Source organism: Nyctibius grandis, chromosome 4 (genome assembly GCF_013368605.1).
Source record: "Nyctibius grandis isolate bNycGra1 chromosome 4, bNycGra1.pri, whole genome shotgun sequence".
NCBI classification, from domain to species: domain Eukaryota; kingdom Metazoa; phylum Chordata; class Aves; order Nyctibiiformes; family Nyctibiidae; genus Nyctibius; species Nyctibius grandis.
The window spans coordinates 103,640,217-103,665,216 of record NC_090661.1 but is presented as its reverse complement, the minus strand read 5'-3'; the positions used below and the strand labels follow the sequence as shown (position 1 = coordinate 103,665,216).

Here is a 25,000-nt window from a genome sequence, read left to right as displayed (position 1 = left end):
ATCAACAACTGTCTCATTCACTTCAAACTCAGGTTATCTTTTCATATTTTAATGGTATTTAATGCCACACCTGTTCTGGAAAGGACACAGAATAGTCCTTCCAGAGATACCACGCAGCAGCTCGGCTGCAATTTCTAAATGACTGGGCCAGAAAATTAAATTTGTATTTTTCTGTTCAAGGTAGAAATAAATGAGACACTTGTCTCTCTTCACTTTGTCAGAGAGCTGGTACTCACCAACTTCACCTGGGTGTCTTCTAAATTCTCCTCATCAGCCGCAATTTGCAGACCGAGCTTGGGAACTGAACCCTGCTCTCACACGGCAAGAGAAATCCCTATTGAAGGGCCATGTGTGACAAGAGACCACAACTGGCCATCATCTGACTTAAAATTAAGAAATCACTGCAGGCGCGCACTAAAGTGGAACTTGTGGTTCCACCTCAACCCTCTTTTTTCCCATTTCTTGGAGTTCTTGTGCCTGTTGAAAGTGCTCTGGCTGATGCCAGGCCTGTGAAGGTTGCTCCTCTTCTTCTCTGGAGGAAAAAACCCAAATTAAATTCAATTTATCTCAATCTGCATTGTTGGAACTCAACAAAAATGCAGCCTCCCAGGCGCTGCTATGATCCAGCTCTTCTGACTTGTCCTCTTAATGAGACACACAAACCTGCCCACAGTTCCTAAATAAATCAGAGAAGACAGAGTTTCCTAATTACACTGGGATTTCAGCAGGGTAGGCAGGACCATCTGGTTATAGTTAGGCTGGAACGGGCAGGGAGGTTCTGCAGAAAACTTCAGAAGATTTATGGATATGCTGGAAGTGTCATTCCGGTATTAATGAACTCAGACTACAAGGTGAAGAAAAAGGATTCAACCACTCGCACGTGTTGATAAAGCACGATTTCCAATTTATACCTATAAATTAGGTTTACTAACATCAGAATCTCAAACTCATCGCGACCTTCGGTTCGAGGTCTTGGCTCAGCATCATCAGGCTTAAAACTAAACCTGGGAGTGTCGATAACCTACAAACTGGGCAGCTTTGGAGAAATAAAGTGGCAAACTCAAACAAGGAACTTGAGTCCCACCAGCCCTCGACTGACGTGCACACACAACCTAGGAGCACCACGAAGTAAGTGTGAAACTCTGGGCTCTGAACTTCATGCATATGTCCTACAAGATATTTTTTTTTATCATCTCGGGGCTCCAACATGCTCCCGTGATGTAAATGGGAATAAATCCATGAATTTTGATATCACTTTGTGTAAAACTAACTCTACAAGTCAATTCCATATCCATCATCAAATGGGGCAACACTAAGCCTGGTTATTTTGGAGAAAGCACTTGTGTACCTCTTTCTTTGAAAGAGCACTTTCAGACCGATGGTTAATCGCTGGATTATGTCAGCACAGGTATCCCAGTTGCTCTCCTCCGGGCAGGCTGATGGCAGAGGACCGGGACGTGAAAGGAGGAGGGAGGCTGGGATGCACCATCATCTCTCCTGTAGTTTCCGCTGCTTCACGCGTAATTGCTTTTGCTCTGTAATTCCACTTAGAATTACATAGATGAGGTGTTTTTACAGTTTCATTTTTCAGCGTGGCCCCAAATATCCACTCCCAGATGACTCTGGATCAAGAAATCTGCACCCTCAGTTGCTTTGTGAAGATCATGTTACCAAAGATAACCTGCCCTAGAAAATTAATATATGAAACACGCCATGCAAACGTGCTCCACTATGGGAACAAAGTATAAGATCTTCACTTGTCTAAAATACGAGTAGCAATTTCTTTAGATTTCTATAAGTTTCTTTATAAACGTGCAAGTTAAAAATAATATTCATTAAATTGCTTAACTGTAATAAAATGTAACTATTTGCTTACTGCACACAAATTAAGTCAGTATCAAAGTACTGATTTTCTTTTTAGTTTGTATTAATTTATTATTGAATTCTAAATATCTAACGTAGGAAGCTAAACACTTACATAGCACTTTACAAACACTAATTCACAAATGATGCAACATCTTTTCAAGGCACATATGAAAGCAGAAGCAATTAATTCCTAGAATTTTCTGGCTTCAACCTCAAAGTTGGAGTGTTTTTTTTCTTTTTCTTTCTTTTTTTTGTTTTTTTTTTTGAGGAGCACGCGTTTAAGCAGTCAGCAAAACAACTGTGAAGACACAAAGCGTGGTTTCAGAATCAGAATCAATCAGGTTGGAAGAGCCCTCTGGGCTCATCGAGTCCAACCATTGCCCTGACACCACCACGTCAACTAGACCAGGGCACTAAGTGCCATGTCCAGGCTTTTCTTAAACACCTCCAGATTAAATATGATGTTCACCAAAACATCTGGAACATTAATTATAGGGAAATACACATAATTTTATCGCTTGCCTGAAAACTTATGGCTTCAGTCATTGTTCACCCATGTAACGACAACCACGAGCTTCAAGCAAAGTGCTCCAACGCAAAAGGCCACTTTCATTCATGTATCGGTCCAAGCTGCAGCACTATAAAGTACATCAAAAGGTGTTAATGGTTTCAATATTTATCTGCTGCAGGGAAGCACTCTAAAAAGAAGGCAGAAAAAAATTTCTGCTAATGGCTGTGTCTCTCCATTAAAATGAAAAGCTTAATGCATCTTATAATCAGAGGACAATTTGCAAATCATTAAGAGAAATGTAAAATTCCATTAAAATACAAATCAAGAGTCCCTCACTGGACTAATAATCTTTTTGATATTATTTTGCATTTCCCTATTTCTGTTCCCAATATCCAGGCACCACAAATGATCAGTTCTTGAACACGCTATTTACCACAGCCTACTTCTTTAACGAGAGACTGCGAGAAGTATAATCTGCTATTCAGAGCAGGTACTAATGAAGAATTCCATATATTCTGAAATTTAATTAAAACCCCAAAGATTTCAAATTAGATGCAATTTGAAATGCCTGGGGCAGAAATACATGCACTTGCGTGGCAAGGGTATCACGCTGAAAGTTGATACCGTAATTGGTCTTGATGTATTTTTGTGTTGCCAGGCTGAAGCACAGAACTCATAACCATATAAAAATTCTCTGTAGATTACCTGCTCATTGAAAATGCCATCACTCAGGTAGTTCTCTACTAAATTACCATGCTACTAAAATGCACAAAGTGATTCGAAGAGAAGAGTGGCACAGCTGGTCGACGCTGCCAATGAGTTATGCATGCGTCGACGCTGCCTTTTTTCTTAGTAAAATATGCTCAGTTGAATATTAAAATATAATTGGCATTCAACCTAAGTAGCTTAAACCATTTTGTTATCTTCTTTTAAACCGATTTGGCTCCTCCACAGTTATTTTCAAGGATGCGATTCACAAACTAATGACACCATCACATTGGGCTCGATTTGTGCTATTTTACATTTGTCATAAATAGGAACAATTTCTACAGCCTTCTAGGGATGTCCTTTAATACCGGCTCCTCTTGAACATCAAAGGCCCAATTGATGGGGAAAAAAAGAAAGAAAAAGAAAAAGAGTATGCCATTTATGTTGGTTCTTGCATATTTTATTCTGAGAAGAGGGCGGGATGCAAATTTCTAGTGATAAGTATGTTTTTGTAGCTAAGCAAGTCCTTGTTTTTCCCCGAATAGACTGGTCAGCTCACACGTTCACCAACCCCAAAAGGAGACATGGCAAAACGTCTTGGAAATAGGTCAGGAAGGGGCATCCTCAGGTCAAGCAGCAGCAAAGCATCTATACCAGAAAAGGCTTCCCCCCAGATGAATTTATCTATTTATGAATTTATATATTTATCTATGAATTTATCTATTTAACAGGTTAAATGTATAGGAGTATTGACAATATTTCCTCTTGATAAGGGGATTTAAGTAAACTTGGCTGAAAGTTTGTTAATAAAATAGGTGTGGGGGGCTACATTTATAAAATCCTTTCCTTTTATCTTGATGACATAGGTATTTATTAAGCAGGGTGCAAAGGTTACATGGCGCTGCATGTGTGGCAAGCAAGCAAACAAATTAAAGGAAAAATGAATTAAATTAAACTTATTCCTCACAGGTCTGCAACGCTAGCAGGTTGCTAAGGTCTGGGCTCCGGGTGAAGATGATGACCGCATGACTCCAGATACAAGAAGTCTTTTTCCCACATTGGTTTTTGTTTTTCTCCACCTTCAATTCTGAGCTTTTTATCTAAATCTCACATACAAGCAGCAATGTCCAAAGTTATGAGGTCGGTCAAAAGATCTCTTATATCGTGGTCAACTTATTCCTTTTACTTCATGAGGGAGGAAGGATCTGTGGCAGGGGGGTTGCAACTAGATGATCTTTAAGGTCCCTTCCAACCCAAACCATTCTATGATTCTATGATCTGATTTTGAACCTACTGACTTCATAAAGAAGCATCCCATGCATGTGGCTTTTACAGCTGAAACCATCCTGACCCTGGTCCAACTGCAGTTATATGCAAAGATACATGCATCAGCCCCTAACAGCATCAGAGCTTTCTGCTGGATAAAGTCCTGGAAGCTTCTCAACAGAAGGAGAGGACCTTCCACCAGCAGACAGGACTGCATTGCCTTGTGCAAAGCAAATACGTGGTGCCACAAAGGAAGAGCAGATACTGCACTTCCATCTTCTTCCACCCCACCATGGCCATCCCAACACAGCGTCAGTGAATTCATATCAAATCGTGTAAGACACCCAACACAAAGCTTTCCCGTGGAAAAAGCAGCCTGATTTTGGAATAATTTCAATATCCATGCATCTCTGCAGCTATTTCAGTCACCACAACTTTCTCCAATATCCCCAAATTCTCTAAGAGCAAGTCAATTTTTGTCATCATACCATGACAGGTCAACATCAGCTGTGGATCTTCAACCCACCCTTAACTAACAAATAAACTATGTAGATAATGCTCCTTTACTCTGGCTGTGGCTTATTTGTAATTAATGTCAAGAATATTGACAGGAAAGGATTATCCTACTGAAAATACAATGCTGTTTTAAATAGCTGACCCTTTCACTACCTTCCCCAGGACAGGACACACTGCTGTCCCCCACGCTTCAGACTCCAAGGTCACACCTCAGGCCATGGTTACTCTGCAAGACTCTACCAAAAACCCACGGACCACACGAAGCTCCGTTGGCTCTGCCAATCAGTGCATCCAAACTGCTCTGCCTAAATCCCGACGGGGTGCCAGGGACAGCGGCAAAAAGGACATTTGCTCCTAACAGGGCCTGAATTGTCACAAATGGCTTCTAATTTGGCAGTTAATTTATCCTACGAACAGTGAACTCAAACTACAGAATCACAGAAAGAATCAGGTTGGAAGAGCCCTCTGGGATCATCGAGTCCAACCGTTGCCCTGACACCACCATGGCAACTAGACCAGGGCACTAAGTGCCATGTCCAGGCTTTTCTTAAACCCCTCCAGAGATGGTGACTCCACCACCTCCCTGGGCAGCCCCTTCCAATGGCTAATGACCCTTGCTGAGAAGAAATGCTTCCTAATGTCCAACCTGAACCTCCCCTGGTGAAGCTTGAGGCCGTGTCCTCTTGTCCTATCACTAGTTGCCTGGGAGAAGAGGCCGACTCCCACTCCACTACAACCTCCCTTCAGGTAGTTGTAGACTGCACTAAGGTCACCTCTGAGCCTCCTCTTCTCCAGGCTGAACACCCCCAGCTCCCTCAGCTGTTCCTCGTAGGTCAGACCCTCCAGACCCTTCACCAGCTTGGTTGCCCTCCTCTGGACTCGCTCCAACACCTCAACATTAAGAGTACTCCTTAAAACCACACGAGCTTCCACTGAAAATGATAGGAATTTTGCTCTGAATTCAATAGGAACTGGGTCAGGAATTTTGTAAATACTACTGTCCAGAATGCATGTGTACTGTTTTTTTTTTTTGTTTAGTTTTGTTGTTAAATAGAAATAGTTGATACAAAGCAATGGTCCAACTGGGCTGGAAAAAGAATTTGAGCCATAAAAGTAACTGAGATAGTTTTGGGTTTTGCTGTTTTCCGTTTTGAAGGTTAGAGAGGATTGATTTCTGTTTGAAGAAAATTGTAGGAAAGTATTGGATTGTAAAAATCCATTAAATGTCTAGGAAAACAGTGACTTTCTGCTTATCAAAACTATTCTCACATGAAATGGTAATAAAAGAAGGTGCCAGTCTCTGCAATTTGAATTTTGTGTTGGCAGACAGAAATATGAAAGCTTGTCATCTCTCTGCACTTGAATCTGCCATGCCCAGATACGTGAAGTACTAACGTTTTTGAGTCGATTATTTCATATTACTTTAAAATAGCATTTTCTAAAAGCCTAAATAGAAATGTATTTGCATGTCTGATGAAGCTGCAGGAAGGAAAAAGGGAAAGTCAGAAACATCTCTCAACGTTTTTTCTTTAGTGAGTTGACTCTCTACTACAAAATTAAGAGAATTTCACAAACTGCAGCAAAAATAAAAGGCAAGAATGAAATTTTGCATTTCTCCAGGAAAGGGCAAGCCTTGCCCCCTCCTCACCATGTTACCCAACAGCGCAACTCAATCCTGCAAAATATAAATACAACATCGTAATGCTGGTGGATTTATACTATCCCAGTTGAACTTTAATGAATTTTCCATTTTTTACTGGCAATAAAGTAAACATGGAGAGAGGAAGGGCTGTAGCTGCACCGTACCTGCCACTCAAAACCAATATATTTTTTATATATATATATATAACTAAATAAATTGGACATTAGGAAGCATTTCTTCTCAGCAAGGGTCATTAGCCATTGGAAGGGGCTGCCCAGGGAGGTGGTGGAGTCACCATCTCTGGAGGGGTTTAAGAAAAGACTGGACATGGCACTTAGTGCCCTGGTCTAGTTGCCGTGGTGGTGTCAGGGCAATGGTTGGACTGGATGATCCCAGAGGGGTCTTCCAACCTGATTGATTCTGAGAAATATATATTATATATAAAATGCAAATGAATACATAAATATATATTTACATACATATAAATAAATATATAAAAATGTATTTTTAAAATAAGTTTACACATATATCTAAAACAAAGGAAGAAAATCACCGGAGCTGGTCCTTGATGTAACATCTGATATTTAGAGTCATCAACTTTATGACACTTGAGATAAAAGATCACCATGGGACTGACTAAACACGTTGCCCCTGAACAGGTACATAGCTGCAATATGAAAATACATAGAAAAGTTCCAGACAAACCCCAAACCACTTGTCTTGCTTTAGCACCCTATTTGGCTGCACATCATCCCAGTAAGCTCCAGCCAGCTAGCGTATTTTCAGATACCGTGTATGGATTTGTGCATATTAGATGTTAGAAGTCATTTAAGAGTAAGCACAATTTATTTGAAAAAGGCAAATAAAGTTACCAGTCATATACAGGACTGAAGAAAATTCACAAAATCACAGAATCAAATCAGGTTGGAAGAGCCCTCTGGGATCATCGAGTCCAACCATTGCCCTGACACCACCATGGCAACTAGACCAGGGCACTAAGTGCCATGTCCAGGCTTTTCTTAAACACACCCAGAGATGGGGACTCCACCACCTCCTTGGGCAGCCCCTTCCAATGGCTAATGACCCTTGCTGAGAAGAAATGCTTCCTAATGTCCAACCTGAACCTCCCCTGGCGAAGCTTGAGGCTGTGTCCTCTTGTCCTATCGCTGGTTGCCTGGGAGAAGAGGCCGACTCCCACTTCACTACAACCTCCCTTCAGGTAGTTCATCGGTCCCTGACTGTCCTCCAGCCGCCCCTACTCTTTTGAGCAGGTTTTTTGACACCTTCTCCACTTTTAGCCTTGGACCTTTTGCCTCTGCTTCTGGGGCTCCTGAAAAGTAGTTTACTCATTCTCATGTTTTAAGGAATGACATTTTTACCAGCCATTTCTTTCCCACTGAAGGTGAGAACAGACTATCCTATTATCCATAAACCAGCACCTGAAGCTTCAAACTTTCTAGCTTTACTAGGCAGTATCTCAAACTCAATGATTTTTATGCTTTTTTTTAATAAAACTGTAATTTAAAATCTGTAAATTACAATTTTTAAATCTGTAATTTAAAGCAAGGGAAAAGAAATCTGTGTTCATCTTAATACTGTAAATGCTTTCCTTATTTAAATAATCTTTATATATTGAAAAAGTCTTTGGGTAAATTGTGAGGAAAACTTACTCTTAGGATATACTTGCACGCTGTAATTCAGGTAAGAAGCACAGTCATTAAGAACACTTTGATTTGAGCATTCCAACCAGAAAAAGGAAAAACACCCCCTGCAGCCCCCAGGAAGGACGGGCGAGTGGTGCCGCACGGGAACGAAGGACGAGGCCGGCTCCTCAGAGGTGACACCAGAAAGTGGATAGTTTCTTCAGCCCATAACTGGTGTTTTACAGCGTGCTCTGCCGTCCTTTGGTGGCCACTACGCCAGGTTCACTACCCTACACTGCTCTGGTTTGAGCTCCTGCACGAGAAGGCTCCCAGGAAATCACAGGGTAATTATTGATTACAGGCCTGGGTACGGAGCGAAGTCATCTTGAAGGGAGAATGGAGGCACTACCAGTTCCTTTGAAGACTCCCTGCTCCCATTATGTATGAGGTGTTTCATCACTACCCCTTCTTAGACGAGTAACGTACATTATACATGGAAATTTCAGCTACTCATCTGGCTCGCAAAGCTCACCTCTCTGGTCTCCATCCTTAGGTTGCTCCTCCTCCAACTTTTTGCACAGCTTTTCTGTGCCTTTGGTTTGCGAGGCGACACAGATAACGCTGCCTGCAGACCTGCAGAGCCCTCCTCCCTCACACCAACACGGTAATCACAATCCACAGCTTATTTGAAGAAACAGGGTGACTGTTGGAGTGAGTCCAGAGGAGGCCACGGAGATGCTCAGAGGGATGGAGCACCTCTGCTATGGAGACAGGCTGGGAGAGCTGGGGCTGTTCAGCCTGGAGAAGAGAAGGCTCCGGGGAGACCGTCTAGCACCTTCCAGTGCCTGAAGGGGCTACAGGAAAGCGAGAGAGGGGCTTTTGACAAGGGCATGGAGTGACAGGACGAGGGGGAACGGTTTTAAACTGAAAGAGGGGAGATTTAGATGAGATATTAGGAAGAAATTCTTTGCTGTGAGGGTGGTGAGACCCTGGCCCAGGTTGCCCAGAGAAGCTGTGCCTGCCCCCTCCCTGGCAGTGTTCAGGGCCAGGTTGGATGGGGCTTGGAGCAACCTGGTCTGGTGGAAGGTGTCCCTGCGTGTGGCAGGGGGTTGGAACTAGATGATCTTTAAGGTCCCTTCCAACCCAAACCATTCTACGATTCTATGACTGAGGAACCCCAGGCTCAAGAACACAAAAGCACAGTTTTGCAAAGCTAAAGGACTTCATCCGGTGGGGATGGCGTCATGGCATGGCATGGCACGCAAAAGCAGAGCCCCAGGGCTGCTGCTCCTCACAGGGCAAAGGAAAACTCTTGAGTGTCTCCAATTTCCTCTGCTCTCGTTGCTCTAATGAGCCATCTGGTCTGCAAACACACAACGGTTCCTCGCTGCAGCAGCCACCGCTGCAACGCTTCTGCAACTGCAACCACGATGGTTATAGAGCACAGCTAAAGAAGAGTCAGGAAATTCATGACTGGCCAATCCAACGTTGCCTTTTCCATTTCACACACCCACAAATCAAGCAACTCATGCATAGGCTTCAAAACAACAACAGGGTCAATTTTTCTTCTTCATATATAAAGGGGGCTAATGACCATGATACATTAAGACCAATTAATCACTTTCCATTATAAATGTTCAGTGACTTTTCTGAGGTGTAACACCTTGAAGTCATGCTGCAGAGAAGTGGGAAAAACCTACTTTTTCCTTTCTTCAATAAAATTCACAGAATCACAGAATCAACCAGGTTGGAAGAGACCTCTGGGATCATCGAGTCCAACCATTCCACAGCGAGCATCGGCCATGACACAAATTGTTGAAAATTCCAGCTTTTCAATTACATTTAAAAAACCCAAATTGGTTGCACAGGCTAAAGTGGCCAGCCAGTGGGCCCACAACTCCTGGAGGTGTTGGGCAACCAGCTTCAAACTTCTCCTGCCTGCTTCAAGCTGTACTACAGCATCAGATTCAAACTTTAGTACTGACGAATTATGAGAAGGAATGAGTAATTCTGTATTTTAGAGTGCTTTTAAACACATTTCCCCCTTTTAATAGTAATTCAGAAAATTAAAGGCACTTGAGAAAAATAAAGATAAGATAAACAAAATCCTGACTGTCCTCAGATGATGCTACCACAGAAAAAAACAAAATTGGTATCAGCATTGTTTAAGAAAGAAAACACCCAATAATCAGTCCTTATGACAAAAGCATTTGATGATGGAACTCAAATCACCTAAGATCAAAGAACCACACTGCAAGTGGTCAACTACCTGAAGGGAGGTTGTAGTGGAGTGGGAGTTGGCCTCTTCTCCCGGGCAACTAGCAATAGGACAAGAGGACACAGCCTCAAGCTTCACCAGGGGAGAGTCAGGTTGGCCATTAGGAAGCATTTCTTCTCAGCAAGGGTCATTAGCCATTGGAAGGGGCTGCCCAGGGAGGTGGTGGAGTCACCATCTCTGGAGGGGTTTAAGAAAAGCCTGGACATGGCACTTAGTGCCGTGGTCTAGTTGCCATGGTGGTGTCAGGGCAATGGTTGGACTCGATGATCCCAGAGGGCTCTTCCAACCTGATGGATTCTGTGATTCTGTGTGATATTTACAGGGAAGAGGAGAAAGAAGGGCCAAAGGTTTTGGCGATTCGCTGGAAGAGCTGCTCATGAAGAGAGACACGTAAAGAAATCAGCGTGATGAGAAAAAGCCTTCCTGGCTTTGGGTCCTCATGCTCTCGCTTATGTTTATTCTGCATGTTTAAGTGCCTGGAGAAATGAGTAGGCACTTTCAAATGTAAATGTGAAAAAGTAAATAAATACCAAATTCCTATTTTAGCAGTGCTGCAATTCTGACTTATGGATAAATTGAAATGCACAATGTAACCCATTGTAATGTCTTTTTTACCTTGCCCTTCTACTAAATAACTTTTAAAAATAGTTTCTTCGAATTTTTGACGTGTATTTCCACATTCCTTCCAATATAATTTTTTTTTTATTTTATAAAATATTACTAGAAGGAAGTAAGAGAAGAATAGAAATGCTATCACACCATTGTGATCTCTACCAATTAATTGTTAGCATTTCCATTACGTACGTGCCTCCCCCCTATAAAACGTGGTCTCAGTCCCAGAACAGACAACTGAACTAAATTAAATAAAACCTGGACCTGCACATGTTAAAACAAGAAAACCACACTCAGTCTCTTCCATTGTGGAAGACTCTTCCACACAATGTCTCTCCTGGTGCTGCCTAGGGAAGGACCAACGTCCCCTACCAACTCTGACCGTACATCAAGGCAAGACTGCTCAGGGCTAAAGCCCACAACAACAGCTAAAACATCAGCATTGCTTAGACCAAAAAACATTCATTAGCCAAGCTAAAATGAATTCTGTAGGCAATTTAGGAAAATTAATGAAAGTCAAAGCCTTACTTCAAATGTTTTATAATCTGCTGGTGGATAATCTGGGAAGCAGAATTCCCCTGATGTTATTCAAAGGTGGGAAGAACAGCAGCAGTAACTATTTCCCACCCAGCTTTGCTCATTCATGCTCACCTCAGCCCTAAAGTTTTCACAATATGGGTCTTAATTCAGCCCAGCTAATAAAAGAGAGTCCTCAAATGATAATTTAATCACCTAGAAGGCTGTACTTCACGAGCATTTTAGCAATTTTGACATCATAGCGTCATTAGTGCTTATTCACAGAATCACAGAATCAATCAGGTTGGAAGAGATCTCTGGGATCATCGAGTCCAACCATTGCCCTGACACCACCATGGCAACTAGACCAGGGCACTAAGTGCCATGTCCAGGCTTTTCTTAAACCCCTCCAGAGATGGTGACTCCACCACCTCCCTGGGCAGCCCCTTCCAATGGCTAATGACCCTTGCTGAGAAGAAATGCTTCCTAATGTCCAACCTGAACCTCCCCTGGTGAAGCTTGAGGCAGTGTCCTCTTGTCCTATCGCTGGTTGCCTGGGAGAAGAGGCCGACTCCCACTCCACTACAACCTTCCTTCAGGTAGTTGTAGACTGCACTAAGGTCACCTCTGAGCCTCCTCTTCTCCAGGCTAAACACCCCAGCTCCCTCAGCCGTTCCTCATAGGTGCTACAAGTCATCACTGACTGAGTCATCACTGACTGCTTCTACGGCACTGGTGAGGTGTCCATGCCAACAGACATGGACATTTCTAAGCCACCTTCCCCCTGTTGCAAGCAAAAAGCTAGTTTAAGCGAACACCAACCTTACTGAAAAGCTCACTACCCTTCAGACGTGTCCATACTCAAACGTGTCAGTCAGCAACTGTGAGGAGCCGAACCACATTATTTTCATTGCCCTTGACCAAGCATTAGGGGTATGGGAGCCAGCAGCTCCCTGGTTGACAGGAACAGGGGAGGGGATGGGTGGCACCACGGCACAGACCTCTCTGGAGCAGCGGGTGGTGGAAGGCCGGCACGGGAAGGCTCGCCGTCCTCGCCGGCTCGCAGAAGTAGGCGTGCAGCCAGGCCGTGCACTGCTTCAGCGGCTCCGTCATCTCCTCCGCGCCTTCGCACACCTCACAAGCGGCCGAGGGCTCCGCCCTGCTGAGAGAGAGAATTGTAAAGTTATAACGATAAAAATGATGAAAATTAATATTCAGACTCGCTACATTAGTGGAACAAGACAGAATTTCCAAAGCATTCATTCGTGAGGCACAGTCTGTCTTTTTCTGCTCTGACAACGGTGGAAAGATTCATAACAGCACTAACGAAAACACATCCTTGTCACCTCCTGAAATGCAACGATGACACACGGTTGCTCACACCTGTAAAAAAATAATCATAAAAGATTGGTGAGAGGGAAAGGCCGAGCATCAGTAGGAAAGGTCAGGGAGCAGGAAAACCACCCAAGGCCATGGTAGGCATCCTCGTGCCTCCAGGGTGGACAGAGGTGAGGCTCCTCCTCCACGTCCCCCAAGGGCACAGTCCTGTCTCCCCAGGGACCTTCCCCAGGGAAAGGAGGCAAGAAACAGCCTTCTGTGAACCCACGCCTTCCTCTGCCCCGCTTCCTTCCAACGACGGTGGCAGGTTTCTGCTTTCCTCCACTTATTGAATTGGAAGGAAGCAATTGAGAATTCATTTGATTTTCAATGGCAGCTTGTGCTTGCAGGACACCGAAGAGCAAAGCAAGCGAACAGAAAGCACCTGCACACAAAAATGTACATCTTCCCATGCTACTTGTTTCTTCTTCTCCTCCTCTACTGTTGAGAAAGTGGCAAAGAAGAGGGACAGAGAGATGCACAATTAAAATACTCGAGTCGCACAAGAACACAAGTTGATGGCTTGGAGCAGAGGCAAAACAAAAATGAAGAATCAGCTTTGGATCCAGTTTGCTGGAAATTAAGTGCAATTTTATTTAGACATCATTATAAAATTGATGTCTACTTTATGTTATTTCGCTATTTAATAATCTCTTTGCTAAAAAAAAAAGGTACGAGAGTCTGCATATAAACATTTTTTGCATGAATACCTATGAGATGGCCCTCAAACCAAGCTCTCGACACCACGGATGATCCGTTATTCTGCTCATGCACAGCACGCAGCGGAACATGCCTCCGTTTTACTGTGGATTGTTGGAGCTACGACAATATAATAACCACAGACTATAATAACGCCTCTGGAATCTCAAAGAGAAGTTGGTAGACTTTTCTGCTCCATTTCTCCAGAAGAGCGTAGAAAGCACTCAAAACCACAGTAACCTTATGTTTTTCACATCATCTTGTTTCACATCCTCGGGAGTCTGGAAATGATTTGGACTGTAATATCATCATAAAACCAAAAGACTTTGTCTCCTTGCTGCTCGGCAGCCCCCAGCAGCTGGGCTCCCGGCTCTGCTGCCAACCGCCCCGGCCTGATGCTGGCAGATGGGCACCATGACCTCCTCCTTTTTTTTTTTTTAATTACTGCTTTTAAGAACAGCACCTTGTCACTGCTGAACATCTCTAAATGTTTTTGGTGAGACCACTCTCCCACCACTTCAACACCAGACACTTGCACAATGCTTGCCACCTCCATGGCCACCTCCACCTCGGTCAAGAAAGCAAAAGCTTTGCAAGACGAAAATTAATTGCTTCCTAAGAATGCATTGACTGCTTTTCCTGTAGGGTACAAGTTGATTTGCCAACATATATGCTGAGAGCTTCAAACTGGCAGAAAGTTTAAAAAACCCCAAACTTCATATTAATTTTGCTTGGCTAGAAACGCTAACAACTATTCCTGGGAATTTGACAGTATTAATAAAGACAAACATCGAACATAACTTATGCATGGGTGTCTTCTACTGGCCCTCCTCCCCTCCCTTCCCTCCTCCCCTTTCTCTTTCCGAAGGTGCATAGTAGCACTCCTACAAACTACCTCATCATTAAAAACTCAATTTAAAACACCAGCTGCCTTTTAAAGGATTTTCTCAGGCTCCAAAGCCACTCTTTGGTACAACTAAACCATACGTACGTTTCAAAAAGTAAGGCAAAAGTGGTCTCAACACATTCACAAGGAGAAAAGGAGAAGAATCACAGAATCACAGAATCAGTCAGGTTGGAAGAGCCCTCTGGGATCATCGAGTCCAACCATTGCCCTGACACCACCACGTCAACTAGACCATGGCACTAAGTGCCACCTCCAGTCTTAAACCCCTCCAGAGATGGTGACTCCACCACCTCCCTGGGCAGCCCCTTCCAATGGCTAATGACCCTTGCTGAGAAGAAATGCTTCCTAATGTCCAACATGAACCTACACTGTGACTACAGTCACTGGAGACTGTCATTGCCCTTGTTTTCATTAGTGAATTGTGTTGGGTGCTGCCTGGCATCTCAACAAATTCAAAGTGGAGGTTTTTGTAGTTTCATTTGGTCAACAAGTAATCACTACTGTTGAGTTTTTAGGTTGTTTTTTTTTTAACTGAAACTTTGTTGTTTGCATTAACATGCCAGCCCCTACGTTAGATGTCTGTCTTAACTTCATGGTGATGTTCAATGGATATTCAGCTGCAAGTGACTGACTCATCTACACGCCTTCACAATGTGATGCTTAATTAAAACCACATACTCCTCAAACAGAAAACAAACATGCTTTTTTTAAGCTATAAAAAGCAGACATCTAAAAATACATAGCTATTTTTCTTTAAGTTGGATTTCTCTCAAAAGGAGACTTTTTTTTTCAGGCCGGGGAACAACTCCTGCTGATCTCCAGCCTGTGCATTTAGCTCTTGGTGGTGGTGAAGTCCAAGAGAGATGTAAGGTCAGTCCCAGCATGGGAACCCACCACGGCCCAGGTGCAGACCTGCTGCTCCTGCTTACACATACAACAGCTATTCCGTACCATTCTTACTGCAATCCTACATATTTCTTTCCATTACAGCTCGTTTTAAAGACTGAATGAACTAAGGAAGCCACCATGCTCTTGTGTCCACGCAGCTGAGAGGTGTCTTCCTGAGGCTCCATCCCAGCCGTGACTCTTCTGTGACTTCTCATGTTTGCGCAGGATGAAATGAAGGAAAAGATGGTTTTAGCAGAGGGGGAGTAAAGCAGAAACACCTCCTGTTTCAGTTTAACAGGCTCCTTCCAAACCCCTTGCCAAGAACTGGAAGTTTCTAACGTGCTTCCAAAACAAACATGTAAGCAGCAGATTGGCTTCAGCATCATCCTAAATAGCTTAAGCATTATGAAAACCAGAGAAACGCTGTGAGAAGCCTCAGCGGGTAGCCATGTGCTAAACTGATATGGCTTTAATTATTTATTTTAGCTCTGAGCTACTTGTTGCCTCAGTCAGTCCTTAATAAACCTTAACGGAAACACTACAAGATGGACCTTGAGTTGTGTGATTTAAAATAAAGGGAATCACAGAATCAAAGAATCAACCAGGTTGGAAGAGCCCTCTGGGATCATCGAGTCCAACCATTGCTCTGACACCACCATGGCAACTAGACCAGGGCACAAAGTGGCATGTCCAGGCTTGTCTTAAACACCTCCAGAGATGGTGACTCCACCACCTCCCTGGGCAGCCCCTTCCAATGGCTAATGACCCTTGCTGAGAAGAAACGCTTCCTAATGTCCAACCTGAACCTCCCCTGGCGAAGCTTGAGGCTGTGTCCTCTTGTCCTATCGCTAGTTGTCTGGGAGAAGAGGCCATGTCATTGAGTCTAATGTGGACAGGTGAAGAAAGAAGAGCACAGAGGAGGAAAACCAAGCAGTGAACCCAACGCCTGCAGAAGGTGTGATGGGCAGAGATGGGGGCTGTCAAGAAGAGCAGAAGGCAATGACCCATCTCCGAAAGAGAGCCCCGACTTCCCCGCGCTGCTCCGGAGGCTCCCCAGTGCCTACGGCTTCATGATTTACAACCGGGAAAAAGAGACAGAACCACCTGGCAGACACTGACACTAAATTGTAATTAAACCTGTAAGGGAAAACATTGCAGTTTGTCCCTGGAAATCTGCAAGCGCATTTATAGGGCAGCACAACGCCCGGCGTCTCCAGTTTGAAGAGCACCCCCAGGCTGGGGTAAGTACTGGACATGGCACTTAGTGCCATGGTCTAGTTGCCATGGTGGTGTCAGGGCAACGGTTGGACTCGATGATCCCAGAGGGCTCTTCCAACCTCATTGATTCTGTGATTCTGTGAAGTAGGAAGAACTACTGTCAGCAGGACACATCCATGGTTTTTCTCCTCTGTATTTTGACGCTTCTTTGGCCATTCGTTTTCTTACAAGTCTGTGCCTTAAACAAGCCCCAAAATTATCAGAATTACCCCATGTCCAGTAAGTATGAAAAAGGCTCTGATAGGAACACATTAGCGGAGGAAAGGGCGACAGAAATTAAAGAGCAAGAAAAAAACCCTGTAAGTATCTTGTATTAAAAGGTCCTTTTTTCCTTCCTCAAAATTCCCCTAAAACAATACAAACAAAAAAAAGGGGGTAGCAGGGGGAGATTATAGAAACCTTCCCAAAACAGGGAGCCCATCAGAGGGACCTGGACTCCTGGACCCACGGTTGCACCACGTTGGGAAGACCCAACCTCGGCAGCCGTCCCAACGGATAATTGAAGCCCATCCTGAGCAAGTGTTTGGTGACTGTCCGTAAAGAGCTCCACGGGGCTGTCACACTAATCCTCTTGTCAAGGGAGAAAGACCAGAGGCCCGTGGCTGCAGCAGGCTCCAGCTGTAACGAATGGGCTCTGACACGACCCGGCAGCCCTGCTCGGCGGCCGGAGCGCGTGATGCGATCTGACAGCAGTTTAGACATGGCTTTCGTGGAGACTGCAGAGCTACTTAACGTCAAACGAGAGGGGGAACGCGGGTGGACTTCTCAATGGCTTTTACCCTCGTGCCAGGGTTAAAAAAGAAAAATGAATTTAAAAAAAGGGGGTTTGGAAAAGGATCTTACAGAAGGAGTCTGCCCATGGGTGGAGAGGAAAACATTTTTGGGAATACTACCCAATTACAGTAGAATTCTGTCATCACCTTCAGAGAGAGTTTAGGATGTAGCCATAAGCCCTCTGCGAGTCACCTGAGGAATAAAACAGTCCTTGGAGCATCAGACAGGAGCGGAAAGTCTCCAAGCAACTTGAGATCAGTGAGAAGAAAGGGTCCTTGGGTCATTTTCCCCACGAGATGCCATGCTGCAGCCCAAGGACCAGGCAAGCCCGTGCACAAGAGCACATGCCCTTCCTCCTGGTGCTGCTACTCGGGATATTGCCTCTCGGACAGGCTCCTGCACCGACCAGAGCTACCATCAGTGGGGGATGTCTCCTGGCCCTAGGCACTGATCAGCTGGGGCACATCATGGGGATTCAAGCATCTCCACGGCTTGGAGGTCACTAGGACAGTTAATTGCCAGGAGTTCCTAAATCAGAGTAAATTTCAACATCTGCAGGAGAATTCACTGTTGATTCTCCAGGATCTCAAAGGTAACTCTTGTCATGAAATAGATATGAGGAGCAAATACAATTTAAAAGGTGATGTACTTTTTTTTTTAAAATGGCATTTTCTTATTTTGTCAGCAAATGATTGAAGACAACTCTCCACATGTGAAGTCAACACAAGTCAGGCCTGTATAAAAAGTTGCACTGTCTCAAAAGCGAAGGCTGCCTGTCTCTTTCTTATACCTATATATCTCTGTGCTTGTCTCACCAAATCATTTTTTCTTAGAGAAATAGCTGGCTTATTACTTTTCAAATGGAAGAATCAGTAATTATTAGAACACAAAAATTAACATTAAAACGAGACTCAGTCGTGCAGCATTATTCTTCCCATAATAAATGTATAGTTGGCATTTTTACTGAAGCCTTCATTGGGAAATTAAATAAAAATGTATTTTGTCAACACCTAAATGTCATTTAAATAGTCTTTTCTCTGGCAGATGAAGGCTAAAGCCACCCCAAAACTGCAGCTGAATTATCTGCTCTCTAATGATTCCAAAACGATTCCAGGATGCAGAGCAATCTTGTTAAATTTTATTCAAAAGCTTTACTACACTTGTGTTTTCTCTTCTATTTCTATCAATGAAACCCAGGAGGGTTAAGAAGAATTCATTATGTATGAGACCCAACTTACAGCGCTTGACTGTTGATTAATAGGAAAGTTTGCTGTATGTACATTTGCAACATTAGATGCATACAATATGCTAACTTATTCTTTCACCGGAGCTAATTATTTACAAAAATGACTACTTGAGACTACAATTTATTAAATGCATGCATCCAGTCTCAATTTGGCCCCAAAAGACAGCCTGGAATGAAGATCTTTTACTTGATGTGACAACTTCTAGAAACACTGTTATTAATATTGTAAATGTGGCAAATAAAGAGTTCAAATAGCCGTACGGCTGCGTTGCATTTTTTCCCCACAACTGAATCAATGAACAAAGCAGCTTTTTAGGTTTAAAATTCATGGAGAAGCACATCCTCCCATAGTTTAATTTAGCTTCTTATAAATGAAGTGTCTGCACGATAGTAGTAAGAGATTAAAAAAAGGATGAGAGCTGCAATAAACAGAAATATCACCCCAATTCTTGTTGAACGACCCCACCGCAGGTCCTTTTAAGACCTATTAAGAAGAAATCAATGCATTTATGGAAGAGTACAAGACCTCAGAACTGAGTAAGACTTATTCCTTGTCGTACAACCTTTGCAATATTTTCTCCATTCTGCTTTTTGTCTGTTATTGAGGATTTAAATTCTTGTGGATCTGATCAGTCAGAAATTTTGCATTCACAGAATCACAGAATCAATGAGGTTGGAAGAGATCTCTGGGATCATCGAGTCCAACCCTTGCCCTGACACCACCATGGCAACTAGACCAGGGCACTAAGTGCCATGTCCAGGCTTTTCTTAAACCCCTCCAGAGATGGTGACTCCGCCACCTCCCTGGGCAGCCCCTTCCAATGGCTAATGACCCTTGCTGAGAAGAAATGCTTCCTAATGTCCAACCTGAACCTCCCCTGGTGAAGCTTGAGGCTGTGTCCTCTTGTCCTAGCGCTAGTTGCCTGGGAGAAGAGGCCAACTCCCACTCCACTACAACCTCCCTTCAGGTAGTTGTAGACTGCACTAAGGTCACCTCTGAGCCTCCTCTTCTCCAGGCTAAACACCCCCAGCTCCCTCAGCCGTTCCTCGCAGGTCAGACCCTCCAGACCCTTCACCAGCTTGGTCGCCCTCCTCTGGACTCACTCCAACACCTCAACATCTCTCTTGAAGTGCAGGGCCCAGAACTGGACACAGGATTCAAGGTGCGGCCTCACCAGTGCCGAGTACAGAGGGCCGATCCCTTCCCCAGACCGGCTGGCTACACTGTTCCTAACAGAAGCCAGGATGCCATTGGCCTTCTTGGCCACCTGGGTACCTTTACCCATTGAAACGGTACCTTTTACCCTGAAAAAAAGAAGCCTCTGCACAAAGTTTTGGGTATCAAATACAAATTCCAAATAAATAGATGCACCTCTTGAGTAAAACACATAGCTATCCAAACAGCCTAGTCTTTTTTCCATCTCCTGCAATTAAAGATGTTAAGTTCAGGCACCAAACGGAGGTTGGTTCTGAAAAGCCCAACACGCAGCCCATCGCCGCTGCCAGACGGGATGCCTGCAAAGCTGCTGCCTGCTTATTCTGTGCTACTACTGCATACCAGCAAACACTTCAAGGAAGGGAGTGAGACTCCTGTCTTCACATGCCAAGATAAGGAAAATCAATGTCAATGCCCAAAAGACTCAAGCGATAGCACTGAAGGTCATTAAATGCTACTCGCTGCCCTGTACCATTAAAGTTTTGATTGCAATCCTATATAGAGGGACACAGATTTCAAACAAGATCTTGCCCTGGGATACGGTACTGTGAGACCACGGAGGAAACAGAGCAATCAGTGAGCCGTGGACTTTCCTAGGAGCACAAGAAACACGTTCAAGGAAAACAATGCTATGTGTGGTCTTGGCTTATTTTTCCTGAACATATTTATTGTGTTTTCAGAGAAGTGTGTCTCAACATGGACAAACATCTCTGTTAAAACAATGGCAAGGCACAAGGACAACCACTAAGAAGTTATGGTTCTTCATCCACCTCAGACTTCTGCTGTGCACGCCAATGCCCCAAGCCCTGCTTTGTTGTCCACTCCATGCCAACCTCCTTCCCTCTCCTTACATTGCCCAGTTTCAATGTTCTGCCCTCTTCCCACCCTGGCCACTACCCATCCTCCTTAACTCACCTTGTTTGGACCGTCTCAGTCCTACTCATTGTCCAACCTAACTTCTCTACAGCAGATTGCATGGTCCACCTCTGTGCTGGTCACCAGTTCAAGTACTGCTTCCTAATTCCTGTTCTCTCCAGATTTCATCCTGCATGTTTCTACTTCATTTGTGCTAGCAGAAGTCATTCAGACAGGTCAGGAAAACTACAGATAGTTCTGGTGCTCAACAGCAGCCTTTGTGCTCAGCCCCAGAAACAGCCCAGAGACAACCTTCCCGGAGAGATCCATTCCCTCTCTATGAATGAAACTTCTCAAAGGCCTACAGCTTGGCCATATTTGGAGAATAAAAATATCCCCAGTATCAGTGTGGCCTCTTCATAAATATTTCTATTTTTTCCCCCACACTTCAAGAAAGATGTTGAGGTGTTGGAGCAAGTCCAGAGGAGGGCGACCAAGCTGGTGAAGGGTCTGGAGGGACTGACCTATGAGGAACGGCTGAGGGAGCTGGGGGTGTTTAGCCTGGAGAAGAGGAGGCTCAGAGGTGACCTTAGTGCAGTCTACAACTACCTGAAGGGAGGTTGTAGAGCAGTGGGAGCTGGCCTCTTCTCCCGGGCAACTAGCGATAGGACAAGAGGACACAGCCTCAAGCTTGGCCAGGGGAGGGTCAGGTTGGACATTAGGAAGCATTTCTTCTCAGCAAGGGTCATTAGCCATTGGAAGGGGCTGCCCAGGGAGGCGGTGGAGTCACCATCTCTGGAGGGGTTTAAGAAAAGCCTGGACATGGCACTTAGTGCCATGGTCTAGTTGCCATGGTGGTGTCAGGGCAATGGTTGGACTCGATGATCCCAGAGGGCTCTTCCAACCTGATTGATTCTGTGTGATTCTGTGTGGTATTTCAAATCAGTGGGTTTGGCAGCAGAATGACTGGAAAATCTGTCCAAAAAAGAAAAAAAATCCAATTTCTGTGTATCTTCTAGTTGGAAAGGACCAACCTGTTCTAGATTGAGAATGGGCGAAATCAAGCCCACGCCCAAAAGACCCACAACCAGCACCAATTAAGCAGATGCTTCACAGCAAATGGCAAAAATTCAGCCCAGTTCCAAGCAGCAGCACGCTCTCGCCCAAGATGTCAGGCAACATTAAGCATAGGTGATATCATCAGTCCTATCTATAATTAGGTTAAAAGGAAGTCAGTTAATTTTAGCACTTACAAGAAATTGTTACAAAACATTTTTTTCCTTATATAAAAGAACTCTCCCATCAGACTTCCGAAGGCGGTTTTATCACAGGCAATTAACCGCGTTAGGGCTGGCTGCAGGGGACCCTTAAACCGCACACCAGCCTCCCTGCGCTTCTCCGCTCAGCTCCTCTGGTTTAGGGTACTCACCACAGCTCTCCCTGCTACTTCCCAGCTCTGTGCCACTGCCACGTGGCACCACCTCGTACACAAACCGCACCACCTCTACTCAGAAGCGTGCCTCGCAGTAATAACCCAGTTGCTAACTGGTGTCTGAAGAAAAATTTACATTTTTCCTACATATCTAAGACAGATATAATCCCAATTATGCATGGATTTAAAAAAAAAACCCTAAGGCAGTTAAAATACACATTACAATCCTCATACTGCAAGACCCAGGTCTCCGATCTCCACCAGTGCACGGGGAAATTGAAGGAGGAAAACTTAAGGCTGAATTATTGGAACTGGGCTCTGACTTTGGATGTCCACCTTGACGTGCGTTAGTGCGTGAATTCCAGGTGAAAGTAAGCACCAAGAATTATAATCAACAGCACCTGCAGATACTCCAGCCTATTAAAATGAATTAAGATACAGATAAATCAGGAACCTCTTAAGAATTCAACTCATCAGGCCGTTTTTCAAACCAACTTCCCAGACCAGGCGTAATGCGGTCTTGGCCCTCTGAGCATCTCCTGTTAGGACCAACCGTTGGCTCATCTGATGCCTGACATGCAGGACCTCCCATCGGGGCAAGGAGGTTGTAGTGAAGTGGGAGTCGGCCTCTTCTCCCAGGCAACTAATGATAGGACAAGAGGACACAGCCTCAAGCTTCACCAGGGGAGGGTCAGGTTGGACATTAGGAAGCATTTCTTCTCAGCAAGGGTCATTAGCCATTGGAAGGGGCTGCCCAGGGAGGCGGTGGAGTCACCATCTCTGGAGGTGTTTAAGAAAAGACTGGACATGGCACTTAGTGCCATGGTCTAGTTGCCATGGTGGTGTCAGGGTAATGGTTGGACTCGATGATCCCAGAGGGCTCTTCCAACCTGGTTGATTCTGTGATTCTGTGATCCTTCTGTCTCAGGTGAGACACACAAATCTACTTCACGCAACTCTTCTCAACTGTGCAGGAATATTTTTCCATCATGCTTTCCCTCCTCTCCCTTTCCAAGTGGTGAGCGGCGCCTGGAGACTGCTGTCCCCCGAGCTTTAGGTGCATCTGCATTACAACCCCATTAGCTTGTGTACTACACTCATTAATAAATAAGCTTCCCACTTAAGTGCCTTTCTTGTAAATTGGTTTGTTCTGTTCCATATAAATAATATAAATTTCTCTTATCAAGTACGGTGGGTTTTTCCCTTCACCTATGTACGGACACTACAGTAATTTAACCCAAGAAGCAGTTCATGGAACACGCTTCCCCAACGTCCCTCCTCATCAGTCTGTACTTACTCCAGCAGCTGCAATATGTTACATCGTTAGCATAGCATAAAATAATGTCTTTAATAAGTGGCATAAGTATATTGACCATATGTCAAAAGTAAAAGAAAAAAACCTACTAAATGGATAGTTATTGTAATTGTATTTTAAAACACTGAGGTCATATTTAATTTGGAATCCAAGCTCTTAAAATGCGCTTTCTGGCAAGGACAAAATAATAAAACCCTTAACAGTAGGAAAAAAAAAATGTACATTATTATCGTAAATCTCTTTTCCAGATTACTAATACTGCAATAAACAAACTGAATAAAAACTTTAATTGTTTTAATCAGAAATATTGTCACTGGCTTTGAAAACTGCAGCTTGAAGTGAAAGGATGAGACAATCCAGCTCTTTGCTGGATTCAAAAATCCTTTGAATCGCCATCAGACTGTCTTTAAAATTAGTCTGGCAAACACCTACATAAATACAATACACAATATATACGTAAAAAGAAATAAAGAAATCCTTGAAAAGACAGAACGAATGCTAAACCACAGTTTATTTAGATAAGTAGATGGGAAGGAGCAAAGACAAGCTCAGCAATTTCTCTTAACGAGATGTGAAGATGGTTTACCCCAACACTTAGTGCCCTGGTCTAGTTGCCATGGTGGTGTCAGGGCAATAGTTGGACTCGATGATCCCAGAGGGCTCTTCCAACCTGGTTGATTCTGTGATTCTGTGAACACATGATTTACACACTCTGAACTCCGATTTTGGGGTTTGTGCTGCTGCACCACTCTTCAGCCCATGCCAGCCCTGCCGAGCGCAACCTGAATTTCCTTTCAGAGGGAACTGGCCTTTTAAACCAGTGAAAATCATGCCACCAAGCACGCCAAACTGAGGACACCCCTAAATTTCAGGTACACCAAGCACTGATCCTCATTACTGTACATCAGCACGCGCTCCCGGGGCAGGAACCACAGCTGCTGAGCAAACACGGACCACGGGTACATGTGCCAGGACGCCAACCCCAACCATCTCACACATGTGTCAAGGTTAAAGCATCACCTCCTCTTCCGGTGCCATGGATGTAGCTGCTGGTCCTGGAGCGAGGCTGGTGGGATGGACGCGGTGAGGATTTAACCCAGGACTACATCCATCTGTTGCCTGGAGTCCTACCTCAAACCTGGGAAGCTCTCTCTTTCACAGAATCAATCAGGTTGGAAGAGCCCTCTGGGATCATCGAGTCCAACCATTGCCCTGACACCACCATGCCAACTAGACCATGGCACTAAGTGCCATGTCCAGGCTTTTCTTAAACCCCTCCAGAGATGGTGACTCCACCACCTCCCTGGGCAGCCCCTTCCAATGGCTAATGACCCTTGCTGAGAAGAAATGCTTCCTAATGTCCACGCCAGGACCGCGTCAGACCCCGACACGTGCCAGGTGGGACTCTCTGCTGGTACGAGCCACCCGTACGGCCAAGCCCACAGCAATAACAGA

The 25,000-nt window shown here is 44.3% G+C and overlaps 1 protein-coding gene across 1 annotated transcript in view; it reads right to left on the bottom strand.

The window, feature by feature from the left end:
* Window positions 1–25,000, bottom strand: part of MGMT (O-6-methylguanine-DNA methyltransferase) — a 161,717-nt gene that overhangs the window by 20,250 nt on the left and 116,467 nt on the right. Inside the window, exon 4 of the mRNA XM_068398944.1 lies at window positions 12,560–12,720. Within this exon, the coding sequence (XP_068255045.1) occupies window positions 12,560–12,720 (161 nt within the window). The remainder of the gene's footprint in view (window positions 1–12,559; window positions 12,721–25,000) is intronic.